Genomic DNA, 12,578 nt, shown 5'->3' with positions numbered 1-12,578 from the left:
CAAACTCATGACTTGAATTGTAAAATGGGATTAACCGAGATATTAGTAGATAAATAAATTCTTTTATAAAAAACTCAATTTAGAATATAATTTGCCCTAAAGAATTTCATTAATTTTAACTCGAAGCTTTTGTATTCCAAAAAAAATTTCATTTATCTCATCAATAATTTTTTCGAAAAAATTTTTTTGTTGAGTTTTTAAGCAACTTTATATTTTTTTAATATTTTCCCAAATATTGTTTTCCCCAAAGAAATAATTTTTTTCATACATAAGGGTGGGTATATTTTTTATAATTCTGGCGAGCATTTAATTTTTTATTTTTACCTACATTATTTTTGCGTGAATAATTAGTACCCTACCGTTAATATTAAACAATTATTTATTTTAAAATTTTTATTTACAAAAATATAAAATTTTTTCCAAAACATAGGAAATTTTTGCTGCGATTTTTTGTTTATTTCCCTAAAAAACTGTTCAGTTAATTATATATTTTCATGAAAATTACTTTTACCCAAAATAGATTCTTAAATAACTATGTTTTGGTAAATATTTTTATAATTTTGATAACTTTTTTTTCTAAAATTTATTAACAAATTGAAGTAAAAAGAATTGAATAAATGAATACGCGGCACAATCTAAGAAAAGAAAATTTAAAGCTACTAAAATAGCAAGGCCCCAAAGGGGTTAGATCTAAAAAGTTGTAAACTTCTAATTTACCTCCACAAACAAAACTTACAATAAGTACAGGCATCCTCACTGGACACTGTCGATTAAGAGAACATCTGCACAAGCTGGGAATCTGGTCAACAGATCTCTTTCCTCTCTGCGATTCACCATCTCACCTGCTTCTGGAGTGTGATGTCGTAGCGAGTCGAAAAATTAACGGCGTAGGCTCAATGTGGCCTGAGAGAGAGCACATATACTCCCTACACCTCTTTCAAATATCTATCTACCTAATATATTTTCGAAGAATATATATGAAAATTCTGCGACTAACTTTAGAGTCGACTTTATTTCGACTATGAATATGCCTCGGTATTTTTAATATATATATATTTTTTTTTAATATGATAACCCTACTGCCTTCAATTAGCAGAATAAAAATAGGATCGGTTTTTGTTTAGCATTAATTCGTTCAAATAAAATTTCTGTTTTGAAGATCATCTCAAAAATATGTCAATAATGTGTCTAATTAACACATTCACTCAACTCTATTGAAGATACATTTATGAACATTAGGGTGGCTCGCAATATTTCGATAGCTCAATAATTTACATACGTTAAGTTGCAAAAGGTTGTGTAATTCTACTTTTCTTAGGAAACATAAAGGAATCGATAAATACTCGATACACTAAATGTCAGTTACGACAAATAAAAAAGTAAACTAAAAACGCAGATTTGTCATAATTGAGCTGAAACAACTTAAATACACTATATTAAGCGAGATATAAAGCCCGCTGATTCCAAAAATTCTGAAAATCTTCGCTAAAAGAATAACCCGAAGCAGACATATCGTTCAGTATGATAATCGAGGAAGAGAAAAAATTTATTTGAAAGCCACGGGAATTTTATTTGGTGAAAGATATCGGGACCCACCGTATAATTCTGACAAACGTCGGGAATATTTAGTCCCAAGCCGTTCGGAAATATTTATCGGAAATATTTGTATTGCCACAGTTTCCGAAATAGCGTCAATAACGCCAGAGTTATCTGCATGGATTCCTCCGTATCGGCGTATTATTCGCCAGGTGTGTGCGATAATATCGCAGCTTGACTGCCGTTTTCTTTATGGCTGAAATTTCTGACTGGAAAATGCTACAACAAACTGACAGCTTATAAGACTCCGCGTAGATGCACTGCCGCGCCATCTGTGTAAATATGCAAGGGAGCAGCCATCCGCATGCCCTTGCGATAGCCTATGACCTCATTGGTGACCCTGAAATTCATCTTTAAGTATAGGACCGAAATGACTCAGATAATCCGTCTCGTAGTGGGGTATACACTCTCTATTATTTAAAAAAATGCTTGCGTATTAATTGGTGTCCTCCAAACTACTAATATTATTCCATGACATAACTAAAAACAGCAGTAACGCAAAATTTGCTTTATTTCACTTTTAAATGGGAAATAAGATCAAAATCTGACTGTAGCTTTATTTCCGACAAAGTTTGGGGGGACGTTTAGTGGGTTAAAGTGTCAGACTGGCGGTTTTTTGGGGTTAGGATTTCGATGCTTCCTCCTCTGAAAGAAGAACCATCGTGGAACCTTAGCAAACGTGGCGTCTAGTAAGTAATTATTCTCAGTTATACAAACTTATGTTGTAATATTAGATCGCCTATAGGCGTTGACAAGAAAATAATGTAGGCAAAGCCAACTTCTATGGCAGTGTTTTGATAAAAATGCCTTTTATCATTACTCTGGCATATTTCAAATTCTTTCGGTTTGTAAAGTTACATGAGGGATTTGGAATTTTGTCACTGTTTATATAGTGACATTGCACCAAATAAAAAAATTTTGCTTCTGTCACTACACAAGGAGTGACATAATACAGAATTTTAAAATTGCAGCTATGCCACTTTGAACTATGTCACTGAACCGAGGACTTTATAGTAGCGCTTTAAAATTTCTAAAAAACGTTTTATAAGAGCCACCCTAATGAACGTTGAGTATATTAAACGTACATATGTAGATATGTATGTACATATGAGTTTGCCTCAATCAGCGAATCCCCATATAATGTCAGTATTATTAGAATCAGCTTTGACCTTCTCAACTCGCATGCATTCAAATAAATTAATGATCAAGTTTAATGAATACACAATTTCTATGAAGTGTAACTTGTTTAATTATTCACATTATCAGCAAGTTGATGTACTATAAACTACCCTAACGAAAACCGGAAAATAACCGCTTGAAAATAATTGCAAGTATATAGATTAGTTTTACAAGTGAATGTTTACAAAAATATTTAATTTTCAGTGGCGCATGTCTTCTCAGTAAGCAATGCAAAGCACAGATTATCACACAGCAAGTCAATCCGCCAGTTAATCAGTAGCTTAGTCATTTAGTGACCGCATATATAGAAATATATGTATGTATATAGCTACTTGTGGCATTCAGCGACAGTTCATCACGTTCAAGCAATGTATTCCTTTAATTGCCACAATCGTAGAAGTGGCTTGGCGTTCTGAGTAGAAGCTGGAGCCCGCCTTTGCGCTGCGCAATTTGCTTGAATTGCGATAAAGTACTTCGCCTTTTGATTATACAAACCGGACTTGTGTTTGGTTTATAGGTTTTCAATTGCAAAATATTTATTTTAAGCAAAGTATTTTATTTGCGTACGTATATATTCGCTGACGTAGGTAAAATACATAAATGGTAAGAAAACGCTAAGTAAAGAGCCTAGATTGCATAGAACCCCAGCATTATATTTATGCCCACCCTCTCTCAATTATGCCGCTACTATAAACAAATACATATTTTCTCGGCGGTCAGCAGTTCATAATTCCAAGCAGATTACACTTGGCAGACACCCGGATAGAAAAAATTTTTATTGACAGCTGCACGCTTATCAGTTGACGGCAGAAGTTCGCTCCGGGTTCATTTGAACTTTAGAGTACGCAGGCAGGCAGGCATTGGCACACTTTTTTATATCAAGCAGAAGAATTTTAATGCACAAACATGTTATTTTGCGATTAGAGCAATTTCCATATTTTGCTGACTGCTTTTCTTTGTTTTTTCATTACAGTTATGTTAAATTCAAAACCAAGCAAAAGCGCATGCGCACAAATGAAAAAGTCATCACCGATACAGTTTATGGCAAAGTGAAGGGCGTTAAATGGCATTCAATATATGGTGGCTCTTACTACAGCTTCGAGGGTATACCATTTGCTAAGCCGCCAATTGGCCATTTACGATTTAGAGCGCCAGAAGAGCCCGAGCCTTGGACAGATGTACGCCGTTGCACGCGCGAACACCCGAAGCCATGTCAACACAATATCATACTGAAGCAAGTGCAGGGGCGAGAGGATTGTCTTTACTTGAATGTCTTCACTAAAGAAGTGAGTTTTTTTTTGTTTTTTTTTTTTGAGTATAATAATTCTTTAATATATGTTTCAGCTTACAGAAGAGTTTTGTATAACCTTTCCTTTTGTATTTGCAGTTGCATCCCCAAAAACCCTTACCGGTGTTGGTTTGGATCTACGGCGGTGGTTTTCAAATGGGTGAAGCCTCTCGCGACATGTACAGTCCGGATTACTTTATGATGGAAAATGTTATTTTAATTACAATNGAGTATAATAATTCTTTAATATATGTTTCAGCTTACAGAAGAGTTTTGTATAACCTTTCCTTTTGTATTTGCAGTTGCATCCCCAAAAACCCTTACCGGTGTTGGTTTGGATCTACGGTGGTGGTTTTCAAATGGGTGAAGCCTCTCGCGACATGTACAGTCCGGATTACTTTATGATGGAAAATGTTGTTTTAATTACAATCACTTATCGACTGGGTCCTTTGGGTAAGTATTTATCTAAAAAAAAAAAAATTATTTAGTAGTCTTTAAAATAACTGAGTTAGCAACGGAACTATGGAAATAATCCCGCATGCTCGGGAAATGCATATTTAAAATTCTTAGTTTAGTTAAATGTCTTAAGCTATTTTGCATTAAACTGAAGATATGATTTTAAGCTTATAAGGAAACAAATCAATTATAAATGATTTTTTATCGACCGGAACAAATGGTAGTCTGGTGGCCATAAAGTGGGCGGCTTAGGACTTCTCATTCGGTACCAACGAGATAAGTTCTGACCACTTGTGTGACATGCTCGGTCGGGATTTTCATGGTAGAAGATTAAGGACTCAGCAGACAATAATCGATTGTCCGACCAATTCTCAGAAAATCGTGGTACAGAATTTCCTTCTGGTCCCACCAAGTGCGAAATATCACCTCTCGGTCATGCATAGCAAGTTTTGGCGTCGGTGGTCCGAATTCGCCATGCTTAACGTGCGACTTCTGGAGCTTTTAATGTCGTATTGATTTCATTTTTCCTCGACGGGGACAACCGTAGAAGGAGCATTTGGGAAACAGTNAAGTTCTGACCACTTGTGTGACATGCTCGGTCGGGATTTTCATGGTAGAAAATTAAGGACTCAGCAGACAATAATCGATTGTCCGACCAATTTTCAGAAACTCGTGGTACAGGATTTCCTTCTGGTCCCACCAAATGCGAAATATCACCTCTCGGTCATGCATAGCAAGTTTTGGCGTCGGTGGTTCGAATTCGCCGTGCTTAACGTGCGCCTTCTGGAGCTTTTAATGTCGTATTGATTTCATTTTTCCTCGACGGGGACAACCGTAGAAGGAGCATTTGGGAAAGAGCGACACGCCGTTCGATATCCATTGTTTGAGTTCGTAAGACACTCAGTTCCGACTTTCTGGCTTCTAGTCGCAATAAAATGTCTCTCGACTAATATCTCCACAAGTTATTCTTGGGTTTGACACGGGTCTTCGTCCAAAATTGCCTTCAATTCGCTGTCTATAAACGTTGTCGTTAAAGCGCTCTTTGACGGTAGGATCGGAATTATCACTTTTGAAACGTCCAACGAGTACTAACTGGTTGACTTTAATAGCGTTGAATTCTTTTAGAATATTGTAAGGCCAGTCGTAGGGAATGTAAGATTTGATTTGCAAAATTCAGGGGACAGCCAGTTTGGGACCTCAACCAAATTATACAGCAAATTTAGTAAAGGAGTAGGCACTCAAAATGTTTCCTTTTAAAAAAAAAAAACACCTCCGAGCTTCGTCTCTTTCGTCTGGCCACCATATTCACCAGACATACATCCATTAGATTTTCACACGTAGTCCTTTCTCGAGGCCAAAGTATCAACTAAAAGATATTAGACAGTCAATGCCTTGAAGATTGCTCTTCGGCAAAACTGGCACAAAATATTACCAGCCCACATTGGTGCAGCCTATGAAGCATTCCCAGACAGACGCGATGTTATTATCCGCGCTAAAGGCGGCTACATCGTAGAGAAGACGAGCCCGAGCCCCCAAGCGATGGCGATGGAGTCAATGGCCCACCGCCTGACTATGATAAGGCACGAACAGCGATTACGCGGCTCAAACACAACAAAGCTGACGGCCTGCCAGCCGAGATACTCAAGCATGGCGGCGAGAAGCTGATAAGGTGTATGCATTAACTTCTATTATGTAGAATATGGTCAGATGAACGCATGATCGACGAATGGAATTTCAGTGTAAATAGGATAGACTTGCACCATCTTATCTTCGATTTCAAAGCCGCTTTCAACAGCATGAAAAGAAGTTGCCCAGGCACTATACTTTACAATTACTGGCATAGCCGACGGCATCGACATTATTGGTAAAAAACAATGGCTAGGTCAGTTCTTCCTTCTCATAAATAGATAGAGAAGCAAAGCGAATGGGTCTGGTGTTGAACGAGAACAACACCAAGTATCTGCTGTTCTCAAACAAATAGCCAGAGCATAAGCAACTTGGCACCCACGGCCCTATTGGCAGTTACAAGTTTGAAAAAGTAGACGACTTGGTTTATTTAATAACCAGCATTAACACCAATAATAATGCCAGCCTTAGAATTCAGCGGAACAAGTGCTACTTTAGACTGAGTAGACAACTGAGAAGTAAAGTCCTCTCTCGTCGTCCAAAAATTACACTCTATAAGTCACTCATCAGGCCCATCCTGGTGTATGGCGCGGGGACATGTACAACGAAAACATCTGATGGGGCGGCTCTTGGAGTTTCCGAGAGAAAGATTCGGAGCAAGATTTACGGGCGTTCGCGCTTTGGCGATTGCGAATATCACAGACGATTTATCGATGAGCTCTATAAGCTTTACAACGATATGGATATAGTTAGTGCAGCGAATTAAAATTCAGCGGCTCCGCTGGCTGGGACATGTCGTTCGAATAGATAGAAACTATCCATTCCACCTTTCTTAATTGGTAGTAGATTTTTGTGTCAGATGACCTTGATCTTGGCTTAAAAATTTTGACAGATATTTTAGTCCTCTAACTGCCACTTTTTTTTAATTTGCGCCAGATAGATCCATACTAGTAGAGGAGGATGAGTAAAGTGTTGTGTGTTTAGAATTAAATATTTCATAAAGAAGTATCTAACTATTTACCACTTTCTTCACGTTTTAGGCTTCCTCGTCCTCGATGACCCCGAGTTGGATGTGCCCGGTAATGCCGGTCTCAAGGATCAAGTGATGGCACTACGTTGGGTGAAGCAAAACTGCCATTTCTTTGGTGGTAATCCCGACAATATAACAGTGTTTGGCGAAAGTGCAGGCGCTGCCTCAGCACACTACATGATGCTTACCGAACAAACGCGTGGCCTTTTTCACAAATGTGTACTCATGTCCGGCACTGCCCTAGCGCCGTGGGCAAATGTACCACAACACAATTGGGCTTATCGTTTGGCTAAAGCTACTGGCTATCGTGGCGAAAATGTTGACAGTCAAGTATTGCAGCACCTGCAACACTGCAAGGCTAGCACTATGGTGAAAGTGTGTGAAGGCCTACTCACCACAGATGAGCGTCATCAACGACTGATGTTCAGTTTCGGTCCGACCGTGGAGGCATATAAGAGCAAACATTGTGTTTTACCACAATCGCCTGTGGAAATGATGCGTACCGCTTGGGGTAATGCGATACCATTGCTCATTGGTGGCAACAGTTCAGAGGGATTGCTAATGTTTAGCGAGGCACGTAAATATCCAGATTTAATGACAAAATTAAGTGAGGACGCAACATATTTGGTGCCGGATGATGCGAATGTGAGTGCGGATAAGCGAAGTGAATATGGAGAACGGCTGATGAGATTGCATTTTGGTGATAGTCAACCTAGTTGGGAAACGGTGTTGCAGTATGCGGATGTGAGTATAAGTATAAGTATGTTGGTAAACATCAAACGTGGAACTTGTATATATTTTTACGGTAGTCGCTGTGGCTGAGCAGTTAGAGGCGCGTACTACCAATCTCAAAGACCTGCGTTTGACAATATCGAAATTAGAAAACATTTTTCTAACTGCGGTCGCAGGCAATGGCACATCTCCGAATGTATTTATGGAAATCAAAATTAATAGGCAAAATTTCGGGGTTACTTCGCCATTTTTGGGACTGNGGAACTTGTATATATTTTTACGGTAGTCGCTGTGGCTGAGCAGTTAGAGGTGCGTACTACCAATCTCAAATACCTGCGTTTGACGATATCGAAATTAGAAAACATTTTTCTAACTGCCGTCGCAGGCAATGGCACATCTCCGAATGTATTTATGGAAATCAAAATTAATAGGCAAAATTTCGGGGTTACTTCGCCATTTTTGGGACTATTTCAGAATTTGCGATATTCTAGTAACTTTTTCGGGTTTTTTGAGACTACTTCGATATATTCGGGATTTTCGGGATTCTCCGGACTATTTTTAGATTCTTTGGAATATTTCGGATTTTCGACACTACTTCGGGATTTTTAAGACTTTTGGGAATATTTCGAGATACCTGAGACTATTCCGGAGTTTTCGGAATTCCTGGAACTATTTGGGGACTATTTCGGGATTTCCAAGAGTACACGAGGTTTCTAAAAGTTTTGGGGTTCTCGGGACCACTTCGAGATTTTCCAGACTGCTTCGAGGTTTTTGGGATTCTAGGAACTATTTCATTTTTTAAATATTGATAAATATATCGATAACAATTTCGATTATTACAACGATAACAATATCAATAAATATATCTAAAAAATACCGATAAATATATCGATAAATATAACGATTTAAAAGTTCATAAATTTATCGATATAAATATCGATAAATATGTTAAACGAATAGTTCTCAAAACCATGAAATAGTCTCGGAAATATTTAAGTAGTCTCGAAAATCAAGAAATAGTCCTGATAATCTCGAAATAGTCCTAANAACAATATCAATAAATATATCTAAAAAATACCGATAAATATATCGATAAACATAACGATTTAAAAGTTCATAAATTTATCGATATAAATATCGATAAATATGTTAAACGAATAGTTCTCAAAACCATGAATCTCGAAATTCAGGGAGGTGAATTGAGGCGTGGTGAGCTTAGATGAGGTATGGTGAGTTTAGATGAGGTGTAGTGATAACGTGTGTGATGAGTTCAGTATTGGTGAATTTAGGTATGGTGGAGTCCGTGAGTTTAAAAGAGGTGTGGAGAGTTTGTGTGTGGTGAGTTGATTTGATGTGAGATTAAGTGAGTTTTGCTACAAAACTACATTCTATATTTGCAATAATAAAGTCTTAAAACTGCACATTTCTGCTTTTTTGACTTTCAGAGTCCGTAAGTATATAAATTTTTAAGTCTAGTCAATTAACACCAGGGCAATTTTTTAGAGAAATATGCTTAGACAAATTTTTATCTTGGACGGTTTAAAAGTTATATCGTTTTTAAAGAAAAAAACATTTTTTCATATTATTTACATGGAAAATTTGTAATGCCCACGGACACCTTTTAAAATTGGAACACACATTTTTCCGTTTGGGAGAATTTTCTTCTCAGTAAATAGGCCCTTTTAGNTTAAAAGAGGTGTGGGGAGTTTGTGTGTGGTGAGTTGATTTGATGTGAGATGAAGTGAGTTTTGCTACTAAATACATTCTGTATTTGCAATAATAAAGTCTTAAAAATGCACATTTCTGCTTTTTTGACTTTCAGAGTCCGTAAGTATATAAATTTTTAAGTCTAGTCAATTAACACCAGGGCAATTTTTTAGAGAAATATGCTTAGACAAATTTTTATCTTGGACGGTTTAAAAGTTATATCGTTTTTAAAGAAAAAAACATTTTTTCATATTATTTACATGGAAAATTTGTAATGCCCACGGACACCTTTTAAAATTGGAACACACATTTTTCCGTTTGGGAGAATTTTCTTCTCAGTAAATAGGCCCTTTTAGGGCCATAAATTCGTTAAATAGGCTGGTTTATTTGGATCACTTATTTTATTTAACACCTTTTCTCCGTTCTTCTTTCTCACTCAATTCCAATTGTTTACGATACTAAATTAATTTAAAAAATATCCGCTAACATTCCAGATCTTCTCCTACAAATACTTTTGGCATGGCATTCAACGTACGCTACTCTCCCGCCTACACCACGCCAATGCGCCTACTTACCTCTATCGTTTCGATTTCGATTCCAAACACTTCAATTTTATGCGCATCATCACCTGTGGTCGCAACGTACGCGGCACCTGTCACGCCGACGATCTATCCTATCTATTCTACAATGCTGGCGCCAAGAAACTAAAGCAACGCAGTGCCGAATTTCGCACCATACGTCGATTGACCACAATGCTGGTGCATTTTGCCGAATGCGGTAATCCTAATATACCTATGAATGAAGGCCATGACCATAGCTACCATTATCACCACCACCATCGGCAACAGCCGTCGCAAAAACAACAACAACAACAAGAACCAAAACAACCACTTCCCTTAAACAACCACCAAAACGGTAACAGTAATGCTAAACAAAATGGTGGCAAAGAGGAGCGAGACGTTGCAGGTCAGGAAGCTGGCGCACAGCAATATAGCCGGCAGAGTAGTTATGATGATAGTGTAAGCGATGGTGTAGAGTTGGCGTTGGAGGTGAACGGAGCATTGGTGGAAGGTGAAATGCCAGCTCAACAACTATGGCTGCCAATTTCACGCGATGCGGATGTATTCAAATGTTTGAACATCTCCGATGAATTGGAGGTGATAGATCTGCCCGAAGCAGATAAGTTGCGTGTATGGGATGAAGTGTACACAGATAGAGCGCTACTCTATTGAGTGTGCGCATGTACAGAGGTAGATATGAGTATATGATTGAAGTTTTGGTTAGCCAGCTCATTTGCTAGGTGAGTGATTGGATGAGGGGTAACACTACAGCAGTTGACGCGGTTCAGCACAAAGTGTAGTGTAATTAGAGTTGCGGTTTTTGGTACGAGCGTTGTGTTGTGACGAAAAATGTAACTTTTGCAAGTGATATTTACCGAGAGGNCGTCGCAAAAACAACAACAACAACAAGAACCAAAACAACCACTTCCCTTAAACAACCACCAAAACGGTAACAGTAATGCTAAACAAAATGGTGGCCAAGAGGTGGNGGAAGGTGAAATGCCAGCTCAACAACTATGGCTGCCAGTTTCACGCGATGCGGATGTATTCAAATGTTTGAACATCTCCGATGAATTGGAGGTGATAGATCTGCCCGAAGCAGATAAGTTGCGTGTATGGGATGAAGTGTACACAGATAGAGCGCTACTCTATTGAGTGTGCGCATGTACAGAGGTAGATATGAGTATATGATTGAAGTTTTGGTTAGCCAGCTCATTTGCTAGGTGAGTGATTGGATGAGGGGTAACACTACAGCAGTTGACGCGGTTCAGCACAAAGTGTGGTGTAATTAGAGTTAGGGTTTTTGGTACGAGCGTTGTGTTGTGACGAAAAGTGTAACTTTTGCAAGTGATATTTACCGAGTATGCACAGGATGCAGAGCAATTTAAAAACTTTAATAGCACAAGTTTAGCTGCTATGAATATTCCACACTTTTACTTTTTATTGCATGTTAGGCGAAGAAAATATTTACATTGTACATTCTTATGGACTATATGCATAAATAATACAGCTGATTCAATATACTTTTTTATATCTGTAATTTTATCCTGAAAGCAAAGCATATTTTAGTAGATAGTTGTTAAGTATTTTGTAAGCCATAAAAATTTAAATTTTTTATTTTGTATCGCATGTATGCTACACATATTGTTTAACGATATACGCATAAAAGTTATAACAATATTTTAATAAAAGTCTAAATTAAGAATGAACAATTTGTTTTGGATTCAATTTAACATGCAAGCCAAAGCGGAAAGTCCTGTGAACCAGCTCTATATGACCTTGTAACAAAGATCGAGGTGCGGCTGCAAGCAGGTGAGTACATAACGGGGGTTTTTGCAGAGTTTAATGGTTCGTTTGACAACGCTACCTTTAAATCTATGTGCTCTTTGGTCCAGAAGACACGGAGTAGACTAAGCCATACTAAGTTGGATTCACTTCATGTTATCTAAAAAAATTTCTGACTGTGGGGGATGAAGCTAGCTAGCCTTTGTATCATGGCAGAGGTTGGCAGAGGATGTCCTCAGGGCAGGGTGGTATCAACCTTCCAGTGTTTAGAGGCGTAGGCCTTAGGCTTTGCTACCTCTGGATTTAGCGATCCAAGAGGAGGCAATGAAAACGAAGTGCCTTCTGCACTCTTTTGGCCTGTGGCACGACGATCGGAGTTCCAGGAACAGAGAGTTCCTCAGAAGGTGGCCAGTCTCTTTTGAAAGAAATTATGTATTTTGATTTCCTACAAGGAAAGAATAGAGAGGTTCAGACACTCTTGGACGGACCGGATAATTGGTGAAAGGTGTTGCGGATCTGCAGCGACAGGTAAGCTGCTCCAAAGACCTTCTAAATCTGCGCGCGCCCCTCTTCAAAGATAGTCGAGAAATGTAAGATGAGGCTGTACTCCGTTACAAGG

The 12,578-nt window shown here is 38.2% G+C and overlaps 1 protein-coding gene across 2 annotated transcripts; it reads left to right on the top strand.

Moving 5' to 3' along the window:
* Positions 1-3,619: 3,619 nt before the first annotated feature.
* Positions 3,620-11,872, top strand: alpha-Est8 (alpha-Esterase-8). Of its 2 annotated transcripts, XM_017632723.1 has the most exons (5): positions 3,622-4,061; positions 4,366-4,516; positions 7,186-7,919; positions 10,109-10,685; positions 11,169-11,872. In XM_017632723.1, the coding sequence occupies exons 1-5, from the start codon at positions 3,672-3,674 to the stop codon at positions 11,327-11,329; spliced, it is 2,013 nt and encodes a 670-aa protein (XP_017488212.1). In that variant the 5' UTR covers positions 3,622-3,671; the 3' UTR covers positions 11,330-11,872. The 2 variants fall into 2 exon arrangements, with proteins under 2 accessions (XP_017488211.1, XP_017488212.1); XM_017632722.1 differs by lacking the exon at positions 11,169-11,872 and having other exon boundaries at positions 3,620-4,061; positions 10,109-11,021.
* Positions 11,873-12,578: the final 706 nt, after the last annotated feature.

The sequence above is a fragment of the Rhagoletis zephyria genome, unplaced genomic scaffold, assembly GCF_001687245.7.
Source record: "Rhagoletis zephyria isolate East Lansing unplaced genomic scaffold, Rhagoletis_zephyria_1.1 Rzeph_scaffold_10544, whole genome shotgun sequence".
NCBI lineage: Eukaryota > Metazoa > Arthropoda > Insecta > Diptera > Tephritidae > Rhagoletis > Rhagoletis zephyria.
The sequence above is the reverse complement of the archived record's forward strand: the minus strand, read 5'-3'. Positions and strand labels throughout refer to the sequence as shown.

What these genes read in the sequence shown, in the direction of transcription:
- alpha-Est8 (XM_017632723.1), top strand. Translation starts at nt 3,672, where the DNA reads ATGCACAAACATGTTATTTTGCGATTAGAGCAATTTCCATATTTTGCT. An exon ending in TGAATGTCTTCACTAAAGAA is followed by an intron (nt 4,062 to 4,365) that starts GTGAGTTTTTTT and finishes TTGTATTTGCAG; the next exon opens with TTGCATCCCCAAAAACCCTT. An exon ending in CGGTGTTGCAGTATGCGGAT is followed by an intron (nt 7,920 to 10,108) that starts GTGAGTATAAGT and finishes CTAACATTCCAG; the next exon opens with ATCTTCTCCTACAAATACTT.